The sequence below is a fragment of the Medicago sativa genome, chromosome 4 (assembly GCF_051527215.1).
Source record: "Medicago sativa cultivar Bolivia chromosome 4, Bolivia_mono, whole genome shotgun sequence".
In the NCBI taxonomy this organism is placed as follows: Eukaryota; Viridiplantae; Streptophyta; class Magnoliopsida; order Fabales; family Fabaceae; genus Medicago; species Medicago sativa.
In genome coordinates, this window is record NC_140752.1 from 19,379,414 (window position 1) to 19,394,323 (window position 14,910).

At 34.1% G+C, this 14,910-nt stretch overlaps 2 protein-coding genes across 2 annotated transcripts in view; both read left to right on the forward strand.

Annotated features, from left to right (window-relative positions):
- The window catches only part of LOC146927002 (F-box/kelch-repeat protein At3g06240-like), a 44,427-nt gene that overhangs the window by 4,695 nt on the left and 24,822 nt on the right, over nt 1–14,910 (forward strand). The gene's annotated exons all lie outside the window — the stretch shown is intronic.
- LOC146927003 (disease resistance protein RPP2A-like) lies at nt 68–10,508 on the forward strand. Its single transcript, XM_085700425.1, has 9 exons — nt 68–577; nt 727–1,783; nt 2,065–2,519; nt 3,378–4,482; nt 4,892–5,170; nt 6,834–7,637; nt 8,836–9,285; nt 9,572–9,717; nt 10,241–10,508. The coding sequence occupies exons 1-9, from the start codon at nt 87–89 to the stop codon at nt 10,320–10,322; spliced, it is 4,869 nt and encodes a 1,622-aa protein (XP_085556551.1). The 5' UTR covers nt 68–86; the 3' UTR covers nt 10,323–10,508.

Genomic DNA, 14,910 nt, shown 5'->3' on the forward strand with positions numbered 1-14,910 from the left:
AAACAAAAATTATTGGAGACGACTTTGACTATATAAACAAAAAGAGTCCGTTAGTCTTCTCATCCTCGTCTATACTTCACTCAACCATGTCTTCTTCTTATTCTTCTTCTTCTTCAAGCTCGTCTTCTAAAGTTCCTCGTCATCGTTCCATGTACGATGTGTTTTTGAGTTACCATGACGAAGACCTCGGTAGATCTTTTGTATCTGATCTCTATTCCGCTCTCACACAAGCTGGATATGTTGTTTACGTCAACGATCACGGAGATCAGAGAAATTCATCTGCAGTCGAAAAGTCTAGAACTTCCATCATCATTTTCTCAAGTAAATTTGATGGTTCAACACGGTTTCTTCATCAAATGGAGAAGATATTGTGGTGTCGTAGAACCATAAAGCAGATAGTTGTGCCTGTGTTTTATGATGTATATCCCTCTGATGTACGAAATCAGAAGGGGGTGTTTGGAGAAGCTTTTGTAGATTGTATTGCACGAGGCATCTTGACGGAAGACAAGTCAATACGTTACAGAAACGCACTCTTTGAAGCTGCCAATTTTTCAGGATTTTCGATGATGGACACCAGGTAAATCTTTTTTCAATTTGCATTTTGAAATTATTAAATCAATCTAATATATTGTTATCCCCTAATTACTAGTTAATTGCTCTTTTATTCTCTATTTAAGGGATATAAGAGATGTACATTTTTGCTTATCTTGACCTCATATTTTATAGGAGCCAAAGTAAAGATATCAATGACATAGTGCAAGGTCTGTCTCGTTTGATTGAAGACCAACTATTGCTTTTCATTGCTGACTATCCAGTGGGAGTAGAAGCTCGGGTGAAAGATGTGATTCAGCTATTGAATAGCGGACAACCTGAAAATACCATGATGATTGTAGGGATATGGGGGATGCCTGGGGTTGGTAAAACAACAATCGCAAAAGCTACTTATAATCAAATGGGTTGCACTTTTGAGGGCAAGAGCTTTCTCCATTGTGGTAATGAAATTTGGGAACGAGGTAATTATGGGGCGGTTTCTTTGCAGCAACAACTTTTATCAGACATCTGCAAAACAACAAAGATACATATAGATACAGTTGAATCAGGAAAGAACATATTACGGAGAAGACTTTGCCATAAGAAGGTATTTCTTGTACTTGACGGTGTGAATAAATTGGAACAGTTGAATGCTTTGTGTGGTAGTCGTGAGTGGTTTGGTCAAGGTAGTAGAATAATTATCACAACAAGTGATAAACATATACTTCGTAGCCTTGGTGTTGTTGACCATATACATATAATGGAATGTATGGACAATACTGAATCTCTTGAGCTTTTTAGTCGGCATGCATTCAAGAATCCAAGTCCTATAGAAAGTTACACTGACCTTTGTAGAGATGTTGTTGAGTACTGTGGGGGATTGCCGCTAGCTCTTGAAGTCATTGGGTCTATTTTGTATAATAGACCTGTAGCAGAGTGGAACAGTGCATGGGAGAAACTCAAAACCACTCTCCACTATCAAATATTAAAGAAATTGAGAACAAATTTTGATGTCTTAGACCATGACGACAAAGATGTATTCCTTAAAATAGCTACTTTATTTATTGGGATGCACAAAGATGATGTAATTCAGACATTAAATTACTCTGGGCATTTCCCGACAAATGCAATATTAATCCTTGAAGATAAAAGCCTTGTAACTATAGACAGCAACCACAGGATTGGAATGCATACTTTGGTACGAGCAATGGGAAGAGAAATCATAAGGCAACAATCAATGGATATGGCTGCGGTGAGTAGATATATGCTCTGCTTTACTTGATTTATCGTTAATTTTCATATTGTTTCTAAATTAAAATAATGATAAAGGAATGAAGCCGAGTGACCATGAATTAGTTTTTAACATTTAGTTTCATAATTTATGAAAAGAACTTTTGAAGTTTTTTAGGGTGTGACTTGTGAGTCAAAAAGTAGCATCAAAGTTCAGGTCTCAACTCATATTTAATTTGAATTGCATCCAAAGTTCATGGCTACCATGTATTTAAGCTTTGGTAATTTGGTTTTTTGTTTCAGACAAAGATGTACGACGTGTTCTTGAGTTTCAAAGGAGAAGACTGTCGCGCAAAATTCATTTCACATCTCTATTCCTCTCTTCAAAATTCAGGGCTTTATGTTTTCAAAGACAATGATGGGATTCAACGAGGAGATAAGATCTCAGTCGCACTAATGGAAGCAGTCGGACAGTCTAAAATATCTATTGTTGTTCTGTCTAGAAACTTTGCTAACTCAAAATGGTGTATGGTAGAGTTGGAGAGAATTGTGGAAATCAGTAGAACCAAGGGTATGGTGGTTGTACCAGTGTTCTATGAGGTAGATCCCTCGGAAGTACGTAATCAAACAGGAGAGTTTGGAAAAGCTTTTGAATATCTTCTATCAACAAAATCAGTGGATGAATACACAAAGAGAAATTGGAAAACAGCACTCCATGAAGTTGGTGGCATAGCAGGGGTTGTCATCTTAAAATCCAGGTAATTTAATTATTACTTAATTTGTTATATTATCAAACAGGTAAGTTTGGAGAATCCTTTTAATTATTTCTGTACTTGTAGTCCTTGAATATAAGCTCTCTACCGAATAGGTGTTCCCCATCTATTTGATTTATCTAATTGTCTAATTCTACAGTTTTGTTGTTGAAAAGGTAGTCTTAATTCTACATTAAGATTATGTTATTCAAAATAATATTTTTTTAAACTATGTGATATGTTAAAAATATAATTTTAATTGATGTAGTAGTATACTTCTTGGCAGTTGTATTGAGACTTATGCTTTCCTGTCTTCAAGTTTCTGTCCTTTCACTTTCACCTCAAACAAACAATGTGTGTTTTTTACTAGAACCAACAGTGTTTTAAAGTCCCATTATTAGTCATTGCTTTCTTAAATTTTATAGTAAACCCTCATTTGAAAATTTCAACCATTAATTTTTTCATCATCTTGTGCGAGTGGAAACACCTTGGGTAATATATATCTCATTTTGATTTGTTCAATTTTTTTTATTCATCAATCATCAGTTGTTGTTACACTGTATTCTCTAAAACACGCTCTGTTACTTTAGATTGTTTCATACTCAACTGCTCAAAAAAGTAACACACCTGTACCTGATAAAAGGCAATTACATAGTTTTATTCACTTTTATATTGATATATTTCAAAAGCATTTGTGATGAAAATTTAGCTTTCAATTGATTCCATATGCTATTATCTTGACTGAGATGGAAAGTTATAATTTGACTGATAGTGATCACACAAGACAAAAGGAAAATGTACATGTTGTGCAATGCTTGTATAACTCCTTGTTTATTCGCTTACTCTTGGGATCATATTTTATAGCGATGAAAGCGAGGATATCAAGAAAATAGTTGATCTTGTTACTCATTTGCTAGACAAGACAGAATTATTTGTTGCTGACCATCCAGTGGGACTAGAATCACGTGTACAAGAAGTTATTCAACTACTGTACAGCCAAAAATCAAAAGATCCTCTACTACTAGGGATATGGGGCATGGGGGGGATCGGAAAAACAACCATTGCTAAAGCCGTTTATAATGAACTTCGTCATGATTTTGATGGAAAGAGCTTCCTGTTCAATGTTAGGGAAGTTTGGAAACTAGATGAGGACAAAGTTTCTTTACAGCAACGACTTCTTTCTGACATTTACAAAACTACACCGATAAAGATAACCACAGTTGAATCAGGAAAAAAAATATTGGGGGAAAGACTTTGTCAGAAAAGGATATTTCTTGTGATTGATGATGTGAATCAATTGGATCAATTGAATGCCTTGTGTGGAGATCGAAAATGGTTTGGTGAGGGAAGTAGAATAATCATCACAACAAGAGATGAGGATTTACTTAGTAGGCTAGAAGTTGACTATGTATACAGAATGAAGGAAATGGATGATGGTGAATCTCTGAAGCTTTTTAATTGGCATGCATTCAAGCAACCAACTTCTATTGATGGTTTTACTAACCTTTCTATGGATGTGGTTAAGTACTCTGGAGGACTGCCACTAGCTCTTCAAGTCATTGGGTCCTTTTTATTGACTAGGAGAACAAAAGAAGTGTGGAATAGTGTACTTGAAAAACTCAAACTGATTCCCAATGATGAAGTGACAGAGAAACTAAGAATAAGTTTTGATGGTTTAAGTGATGATGATGTGAAAGATATATTCCTTGATATTGCTTTTTTCTTTATTGGTATGGACCGAGAGGACGTAACCAAGATACTACAAGACTGTGGACATTTTTCAGTAATTGGGATAAGTATCCTCGTACAACAAAGTCTTGTAACTGTTGATAGAAAAAACAAGATTGGAATGCATGATTTGTTACGAGACATGGGCAGAGAGATCGTGCGCAAGGTATCAAAAGATGCGGGCAAGGAGCCTAGTAGACTATGGCGTTATGAGGACGTGCATGAGTTGTCAAAAGATACTGTAAGATCTCATGTATGCTTTTATTTTTTACATTGCTTGTTTTGCCTCTGTGCACTGTATCAGACACCGCAAAAACAGAAATGTCTCTGTACCTTAAGCTTTCAAGCAAAAATTATATGAATGATTTTATATTATATCTCTAACAAAAATATATGATCTCTAATATAGATGGATGAAAAGTGAATATTGATAAATCTGTTATTAGCTGTTACCATTCATTTGCTGGCTTATTTTTCTCGTTATTAAAATTTGATTCATCGTGAATCATTTAATGCTACTTCTTTCCTTGTAACAGACCATTGGCTTCAAACCTTACTATTATATATAGCTATATACTAAAAGATTTTTAACTACCACTTACACTTACCTAAGCTATGTGTTTTATTTTACATTTCATTTTACTTCACAGATTACTTTAGCTGTTAAGGGACTGAGTTTAAAGATGTCAAGAATGGACTCAACAACTTATTTGGAAACCAAAGCATTTGAGAAGATGGACAAGCTGAGATTGCTTCAACTTGCTGGTGTACAACTTAATGGAGATTACAAATATCTTTCAAGACATCTTAGGTGGCTTAGTTGGCATGAATTCCCTCTAAGATATATACCTGCAGACTTTCATCAAGATACTCTAGTTGCTGTTGTCTTGAAATATTCCAATCTGGAACGAGTGTGGAGAAAGTCTCAGGTATAACTTCAATTTGTTTTGCTCTTGTGACCTAGTTAATTTAATGTCTCAGTGCTTATTTTGTGTTTTTTATTAGTATTTAATTCATCTTTACCAGAGGAATTATAGCACTGCATAATAATAGACTAAAATGGTTATTATTGAGGAAATCCATGACCAAGAACAAGCCTTTACCAGATGTATTAAACATAATAACATCCGATCTGGTTACACTCTATACCATTTCAGTACTAACTCTCAACAATAACAAAAGAAATATTTGACAAGTTTATAGTCAGATAATTCATCTTTCAGAATAGTCTCTGAATGGAATCATCTACTGGTTATAATTCAGCCTTCCATTTTCTTCAAGAATATATCTACTAAAATATTTTTTTTAGTAGACATATTTTTTTATTCAAGAATCATCTACTGACACACTTGAATTAATTTATAAAAGCATGCCTCTCTTTCTTCAAGAATCATCTACTAAAATATTTTTATTCAGCATTCCATTCAATTCTAAGAAAATATCTTAATTGACCCAAGTATTTTGTTTCAAAATGGTGTATTATGTGTTTTTATATTTCTGAATTTCAATATGATGACTTGATGTTATGACAATATAATCTACATAAACCTTAGCACAGACACAAACTAGATGAATACTTTACTACGTATCCTCATGATTACAAATCGTTCCAAATTTCTTTTTGATAAAGTTGAATCGCTTAAATAAACTCTACAATGATTTTTAAGTGTACAAATCAATCCTAACTCCTCCTAGGCAACAAATCCAAGAGTTTGCTCCATATATATCTCATCTATTAAGTCTCCATGCAAGAAAATATTTTTTATGGCATCCATTTGTAACAAGAGATAAAACATCTCCATGACCCAGGACAAAAATTTGAATGAAACCAGTAGTCATAAGACCAAAATCCACTGAACCATTAGGTCCTACTTTGACAGAAAATACCCAATGACATCCCACAATATTTTTATTTGAGATAAAGTGTGGTTGATTCCAACATTTCCACTTCCTTAATCATTTACTACTGCCATCTTATATGGGAAAGAGCTTCCTAGATTTTTTTAGTAATAGAAACATGCTACAAAGAAAGTCTGACATCTTATTTAATAGAAGATTGATGACGATAACTTAGAAAACTATACATAGGATTAGGATTACAAGTGCAGAGAACTGAAGTAGATGAAGATTGCTTGAACTGACTCGCTGGCTTTGCTTTGGAGAAGATTGAGATGCTGAAACGAGCAATGAAACCAATGGGCTCAGGATCCAGTTAAGATGTTGGATGTTCACAAGGAGTCTTCAGAGAAGATTAGGACAGTGATGATAGGTGTTCAAAGGACAAGCACTGTCATCTTGAGGGCTAGAGGTCTGAGGATTGAGTTAAGCAATAGGTCAAATTGTAAACGGGTGGAGTACTTCACCCTTTAAGGTGAAAATTCGAGAATCATCAAAGAATTCCATATCAGTAAAAGTAAAGAAATGATGTGGAATTCAATATGCTAAAGCGATCCTCTAAATATTTTAAATTGCTTAGGGTGGATGACTAATAGTTGTGTTTTAATAATTCTTCTCAATATGTATAGTTGTTTGTATTTATTTTTTAGTATATTTTGTCTCTAATATATGTCTTCAAATTTTCTTTTGTTGCAGTTTCTGGTGAAGCTGAAAATTCTTAATCTGAGTCATTCTCACAACTTGAGACATACCCCCGACTTTTCAAAATTGCCAAATCTTGAAAAGTTAATACTTAAGGATTGTCCCCGTTTGTCTTCGGTTTCTTCTAATATAGGAGATCTCAAAAAAATTCTGTTAATAAATTTGAAAGATTGTACAGGCCTTCGAGAACTTCCAAGGAGCTTATATAAGTTAGATTCGCTTAAAACACTCATTCTGTCTGGATGTACAAAAATTGACAAGTTGGAAGAGGATATAGAACAAATGAGATCTTTAACCGCCTTGGTTGCGGATAACACTTCTATCACAAGAGTTCCTTTTGCAGTAGTAAGATCAAAGAGCATTGCATATATTTCTCTATGTGGCTATGAAGGATTCACACGTAGAGTGTTTCCTTCTATTATTCAGTCTTGGTTGTCTCCAACAAATAATATTCTATCCTTAGTTCGAACATTTGCAGGAACTTCATGTCTTGATTTCACTGATGAACAAAATAATAGTTTCTATTGTCTATCATCCATTTTAGAAGATCTTCAAAATATTCAGCGTCTTTGGTTGAAATGTGATTCAGAAGCTCAACTAAATCAAACTGTAGCAAGTATTTTGTATAGCTTTAACACTCAAAATTGTGAGGGATTCTCAAATATTGGGACTTCAGCATCAACTCATTGTCGCAATCAAGTTTGTATTTCAAGCTCAAAAAATTCATTAACTTCCTTTTTTATTGAAATGGGAGTGAGCTGTGATGTCGCCAACATCCTTAGACTAAATATTTTGCAGGTTCTCTCTTTCTCTTTCTCCTTCTTTACTTACCCACACGCAAACACAAGTTACACAATGCTCTATATATCTGTTTTATACATCACAAACACAAACACAAACACAAACACAAACAAACTCAAAGTTCGATGCACAAAGTTAGCATATATTGAATCATGTATATAAATTTGAAATATTTTGTTGGTATGTACCTCAATAGTATATATTTCCTCCGGACAGACTCCGAATCACAAGAGCTGTTTGCCCTGGAAAACAGACGATTGACTCCAAAGAGTCACAATAATTTTTATGCCCACACACGAGTCACTTACCCACACACAAACACAACCCTATCTATATATGTTTTATAGATCACAAGCACCTTCACAAACACACTCAAAGTTCGATGCGCATGTCAAAGTTAGCATATATTTACTCACAACAAAATTTAAACGATATGTATGTATGCACCTCAATAGTATATATTTACCTCCTAGTCGAACTTCACATTGCCTTAACCCCTCTCCCTGGAAAAGGGATGGTTATGACCAAAGATTCACGCGTGTGTAAATTATAAACATTGTTTTTTATGAAATTGTTATTTTGATTGAAATTATTTTGATTTTGATTAAAATTATAAGTATAGTTGTTTGGGACTTTCAAATTGTAGTAAGCCCATGCTTATCGGTTCAATAACACTAACAATATAGCAAATATAACATAAATTCTTATCTTTTTCAATGACATCAACAATATAACATTTTATTTTTTATTATTTTAGAGGAACAATATAACATTCTATAGACAAATTTGCTTAAGGGTGTAATCGGAATAATGGAAAAATTTAGCCCAAATTTGCTTATGGATAGATATATATTTAGTCCCCTTTGTTTGGATTATGTTTGATTTTCCTCCCTCACGAGTTTTTGGTTAACTAACTCCCTCTATAAAATTAAGCAACTTTTACTTATTGTCAATTTACTTGACCCAGACCCTTAAACTACTCTTAAGTGTTTTTTTTATCCAAAAGCAAAAAATTCAGTGAAAATATGATCAAATGTGAACGATTTTGTAAAATATAATATTAGGGTTTAAAGATTTTTTGAAGTGTATTCTTTTTAGTTGGAGAGTTTTTTTATTAAGAGTCTTGAGTCTTGACCTTGTTTATAGATTACATAATGGTCAAATAATTGTTTCTTCACATACGTAAATTGAACAGAAAATGCCTCCCATTGGGTCCAGTTTACTCCCCGGTGACAACTATCCCGATTGGCTAACCTTCAATAGCAGCAGTTCTTCTGTATTTTTCGAAGTACCTCAAGTGGACGGGCGTTGTTTGAAGACAATCATGTGCATTGCCTATTCTTCTTCCTCAGACAATACAACAATAGAAGGCTTTAAAGTTGTGTTGGTCATAAATTGCACAAAGAACACCATTCAGGTCTACAAGAAAGACGCATTATTAGCACCTTTTGACGAGGAGGAGTGGCAGAGAGTAATATCAAATATAGAAGCTGGAAACGAAATTAAGGTGGTGGTTGTTTTTACAAAAGAATTCGTTGTGAAGAAAACAACAATTTATCTTGTCTATGATGAACCGATTGAGGAAAAGACGAACCACTGCCATGAGCCAGATGAGAATGGTATTGTTTCTAGTGGTGATGAAAATGTAAGTAATAGTAGTCTAAATTTATAAGCTCCCTATGTTGTTTTTGTTTTCGTTCTTTTTATGTTGTTCTGATAAATGCAAGATTTATGAATTGGAATGTGAAACGGTTATGTCACACATACGTGGAAACAAAAACTTCACAAACGTTTTTCTTATCAATCTTCATCAAATATTGATTTACTTTATGAAGTTATATTAATCCTTTGAATCTTTATGATTTTGTAATTTTATGATGTCACTTTATACAGTTCACTTATCACTCCTTTCATTATGTTTATGGGTTTAGATATTTGGTAGACTCTTCTTCACTCTTCCTTCCCTTGTTCGAGCTGTTTTGTTTTCACGGCCTTTCTGGTTCTGTTTGGCTGGTATTATGGTTTGGTTGTCTCGCATCCATTCTAACAAACGAAGAAAATGCAAACCTATTCTAAGGTACAAACATGTCCTTATTGCTTCTGTAGAACATTTTTAAAAGTCCATCATAAGTAAAAAGAATTTGAAGACATTAAAAAACATTGCTTCTTGTTGTCATCCATTTAAGCTTTCCCATGAAGCTATCATTATTAAAAGGCCACCATCTATTTAATTTGTCTTAGACATTTTTCTTTTATATATGTCTTGGTTCACTCTAGTCGAAACAATAACTTTGAATTTAGATTGTGAATAATATATTTCTCCTTGGAAATCATGATTTTATCATATTCTGCCTAGTTCAAGTGCTAGCATAATACTTATTATTATCGGGTAAACTTTATGTGGTAGCGTGTCCCGCTAAATAGGCAACAATATCGATATGATTTTGATTTAGTTCGATCCAAGTGAATTTCATCCAATAATAAAAAGTGTGTTGGTAGTATTGTATACTTCCTATAATGAACCCTTGTAAGAATAATGATTTTGTTGCTAATATTAATTTGATATGATTCCTCCTACTGTACTGCTATGTGCGAAACAGGGAAGGAGAATCCGCAAGCTCTAAGAATTTAATAATCCAGAATCTTTGGACAAAAGTTCTTTGGTTGATGTACAAGAAGTGAAAAGAGAAGATTAAAAGAGGTACTTGATTCTGGTCAGCATGGATTGTATCCAATAACTTCAAATTCCTGAAGCCATAAGACGACAAGGTTGAAAAGCAAGAGAAGAAAGCAGAAACTACCTTTAGTTCATTTTTGTTAAAAGGAGAAATGGTTATCTTTAGTTCATTGTAAAACAATTTGACTGTTGTAGAATCCTTAATACTTTGTTTGGATGTAAAGAGAAATTGTAAAGAGAGAAATTGTAAAGAGAGAGTATGAGAAGAGAGAAATATGTAAGAAATAGAGTAGATTTGAGATGTTGCTTGTTATAAGAGAAAGATGAGAGAAATAGAAGAGAAAGAAGCGTTGATTATTTATAAAAGTACCAAAATATCCTTAAATTTGAAAACATCTATCCAAAATAAATTTTGCTCATTTAATAGTTAATATTAATTAATATAATTAGTGCTTTATTTTTTTACAAATGAAATGATTATTTAAAGTAAATAAATTATTTATTTTGATTTAAATAACTAATTAATTCAAATACTTTTATGTGTTTTTAGAACGTAACAATGATATAAACTATTCCCTGAAAAAAAAATGATATAAAGTATAGATAATACGAAAGACAGTGCGAGAGAAAGAGGGGTAACTAAATAACATGGTCTCTCTCCCTTTCTTCGCACATCAGAGGAGACTCAAAAAGTGGGTGGGGCCTACAAATTATAATCTCTCTTCTGCACTTCACCGATGCTCCAAACGATAGAAATAAGCTATCTCTTTGCTTTTTCTCTCTTCAATATCTCTCTCGCAGCAAACTCTCACCTACCAAACGAACCGTAAATGTGCACCAGCATGTAGACTCTTTTAACCATATTTATGGAGGATTTGCAATTGATAAAAGTTGAATTTTACTTGGAAATTAGTTATTGAAAGTGGTATGTTCATAATGGTATGTTTACTCCTCAAAACATCAAATGGGCCAAATGAAGTTAAACTACTGCAAAGAAAAAAGGCTAAATCCTTTGCACTCCAATCATTATTTTTTTTGAGTATATAAACGAGATGACAACACTATCATAAACTCACAAACATAAAGTGGAGGTACTGGGATTCGAACTCTGGTCATGACGTCCAGCCTAACAATTTTGGCATTTTTGCCGGTTGAGCTAGGACTTATGGGACAATCATTGTCTTTTAATAAGTAGGATATAATATAATCCTAGAATAACTTTCGCTCATTTTAATGTTACAATAAAATTAGGAAAAAAAAAAACAGAGGAAATTGAAAGCATTCCATCATATGCAAATCACCTTAGAGCATCCACAATAAAGACCCTCAACTTTAAGGTCTTAAATGGATCCCACATTGACACATTACTTTTTTATTATTGGGATGGTATTTCTTGAAGGAAAAAAAAAAACCAAGTAATTTTTTTTTGTTCCACAATGGATTTTGCTTGTAAAACTTATTGCTTTCAGGATAGTTAAAAACTGTTTGACCACAACCCACACTCAATGGATTAGCGCCACAAAATTTGAAATGATTTGTAAAATATTGTTTTCACTCTAAATAACATGGCAATCATACCAAATTTTGTGGTGTGTCTAAAATTAAATGACTTTTACTATCAATGATTCCTCAACTTAAAAAGTTACTCCCTCCGTTTCAAAATGAATGTCGTTTTAGGTGTTTACACACATATTAAGAAATGCAATGATTAAAAGAAAGATAATGGTTATTTTACCAAATTATCCTTATTAACTATTGGTTAGTTTTAAAAGTAATACTTTGGAAGTAGTGTGCAGAATATTAATTGGAGAGTACAATTGAAAAGAAAAAATTATTATTGCATTGGAAACTGAAAGCGATATTCATTTTGAAACAATTTTTTTTGGTTAAAGCGACAATCATTTTGAAACAGAGGGAATATCTTTTAAAGGTATATGATCTTGTTAATTTAGTCACAACTTTATTAATTTCGTCATTCATTCACTCGCTGACATTATTATATTAATTTTGAATCTTGATATGCCAATGTCATCGATGATTTGGATCACACACAAATTTTGCACCTTTAAGAATGGATATTAAATAAGTAGGGCATCATAATTTGTGAAGAATTATGATACCAATTAAAGGAATAGGATTGCCATATATACAAATTATAACATTTTACATAGGGGAAATAGTCACTTTAGTCCCTGAATGGGACGCCATTAGTCAATTTAGTCCCTGAATGCAGAGAAACTTTAAAACAGTCCCTGAATGTAACATCTGTTAGTCAGTTTAGTCCCTGACGTTAAATAGGTCTGTTAACGATGACGTGGTGGCTGATGTGGCAATCAGTGAGGTATTACATGGCAATGAGTCACACTCCCTCCCTCTAAACCAAAACGCAGCGTGATCAACACCACAACATTATTCCATGATTCCTCACTTCCATGAGTCACTACAACATGATTCCTCACCACAACATGATTCCTACACACTGCAAACACACAACAACCAACATTCACGCAACCCACAACATTATTCCAACCGTAATCAACACCACACATAGCCCCTCCTTCTAGCGCCACAAATTCTCAGTACCAATTCATAAATCCACCAAACCAAATCGGCCTCCAACAAGCACCATTAACCAAAAACGAACCCTCATCTCTTCAAGTCAAATCCTGTTCAAAACTGTTCCAACACAAGGCTGCCAAATCAGTACCGCACCACAAGCATACCAAATCCGAACCTAACACAACACATACAAATCTGATACCAGAAGAAGCCTTGCAACCGAATCTGATCTTGAAATCTAGTAATATTTGTATTGTTTTTCTGTGAAAATCATTGTTGAAATCGGATAGAGGGAGAGAAGACGAACTTAGATCCGTAGGAATTTTTGAGTTTGGAGCGGTTTTGAAGCTTCGGCACGGTGGTGCACCACCGGCCACCGTGCCGGAATTCTTGAGATCGCCGGAGAAGAAAGGATAGGCGGCGGCGCTGTGTATATGTGGAGAGAGGACCGAGAGAGAAGAATGAGGGAAGAAAGAGGAAGTTATGTCAAAAATGAAGGAAAATGGGTTTAATCCCTATTTATATATGACTCCAATCGGGTTGACCCATAACCCGCCTGCACCGACCCATTCCCTCTCTGCCACGTGTGAAGGCTTTGCCAGGTCACAATCTTACGTGGCAGGTATCATATTGCCACATCAGCCGCCACGTCATCGTTAACAGACCTATTTAACGTCAGGGACTAAACTGACTAACAGATGTTACATTCAGGGACTGTTTTGAAGTTTCTCTGCATTCAGGGACTAAATTGACTAATCGCTTCCCATTCAGGGACTAAAGTGACTATTTCCCCTTTTACATACTAAGAGATGGATTAAAGAACTGTCTACTGTGATGGGTCTTTGTCGTAACTTGTAAGTCGTTTAACTATTTAATCTTTTCCTCATTAGATAGTTAACATAATGTTGAAAACTTAGACAGTCATGAGTGTAGTTTGCCTCTCATCCTATCAGTCATAAGCTGTATATATATGGTAATCCTGTTAGGTCTGTTAATCAGTACTTACAAGAAAACACAACAAAACTTCCTTTCTCCTACATCTTTCAATCTAATCTTTACAACCACAGTGCATATGTTTACATCTTTAGTTTTTTGAGAAATGATATATTACACTCATACTGAGAATATATGCTTAATTTGTTGAATAAAGTGTTAAGACTTTAGGTTGTAACTTATTAATTGTAGAACTATTTGGGTCACAAGGTAAATTAATTTGGATGTTTCTTTCTTGTTCAAAAATTTGGATGTTTCTTCTGATCTCAAGTCTTAAAATTCATGTGTAACCCATTAATTTTTGACATCAAAAGTTTCCTAACGACACAAGTAAATGATGAAATTACCCCCAACGGTAGTTAACTACCGCTGGGAGAACCGGTAGTAGTTAACTACCGTTAGACCCCAGCGGTACTTAACTACCGCTGAACTCATTTTTTTCAATTTATGATAGTGTAGTTGCTTCAAGTCCATCATCTTTTCATAACAAAAAAGGAACTAGAAAGCATTAGTAATGAATAATGATGGTATATGACACGAATAACATTGGACTAGCTAGTTGTCAACATGAGAGAGAGAAAAAAGTGGGTTGATTTGATTTAACATCAATGATAAAAGAAAGTAAGCATTGGACCATTTACAAGCATATCAAAGAGTAGAAGAATGGGCAAGGAATCTTGACCCTCTTTGTTTTCTTTCCAAATGAGGAGGAGGTGCCTCTGCCAACATGATATACAGTGAGCACACATGCACTCAGTGTGTTTGCGCAGAAAACAACTAAATTTTCATGCTTCACGGTAGTTAATTACCGCTGGAGCTTTTTTTTTGTTTTTTTTAAGCTTTACATGTGAACGGTAGTTATCTACCGCCGGACAAAACCAGTGGTAGTTAACTACCGTTAGGGGCAAAAACATTATTTTCATATGTCATTATGAAGTATTTAATGTCAGAAAAGCAATTTTCTTAATTTTTAATTAGTTTTTTTCTTAGTTTGAAATAGAGAAATAGAAAGGGCCAAATAACTACCGCCGGACAAAACCA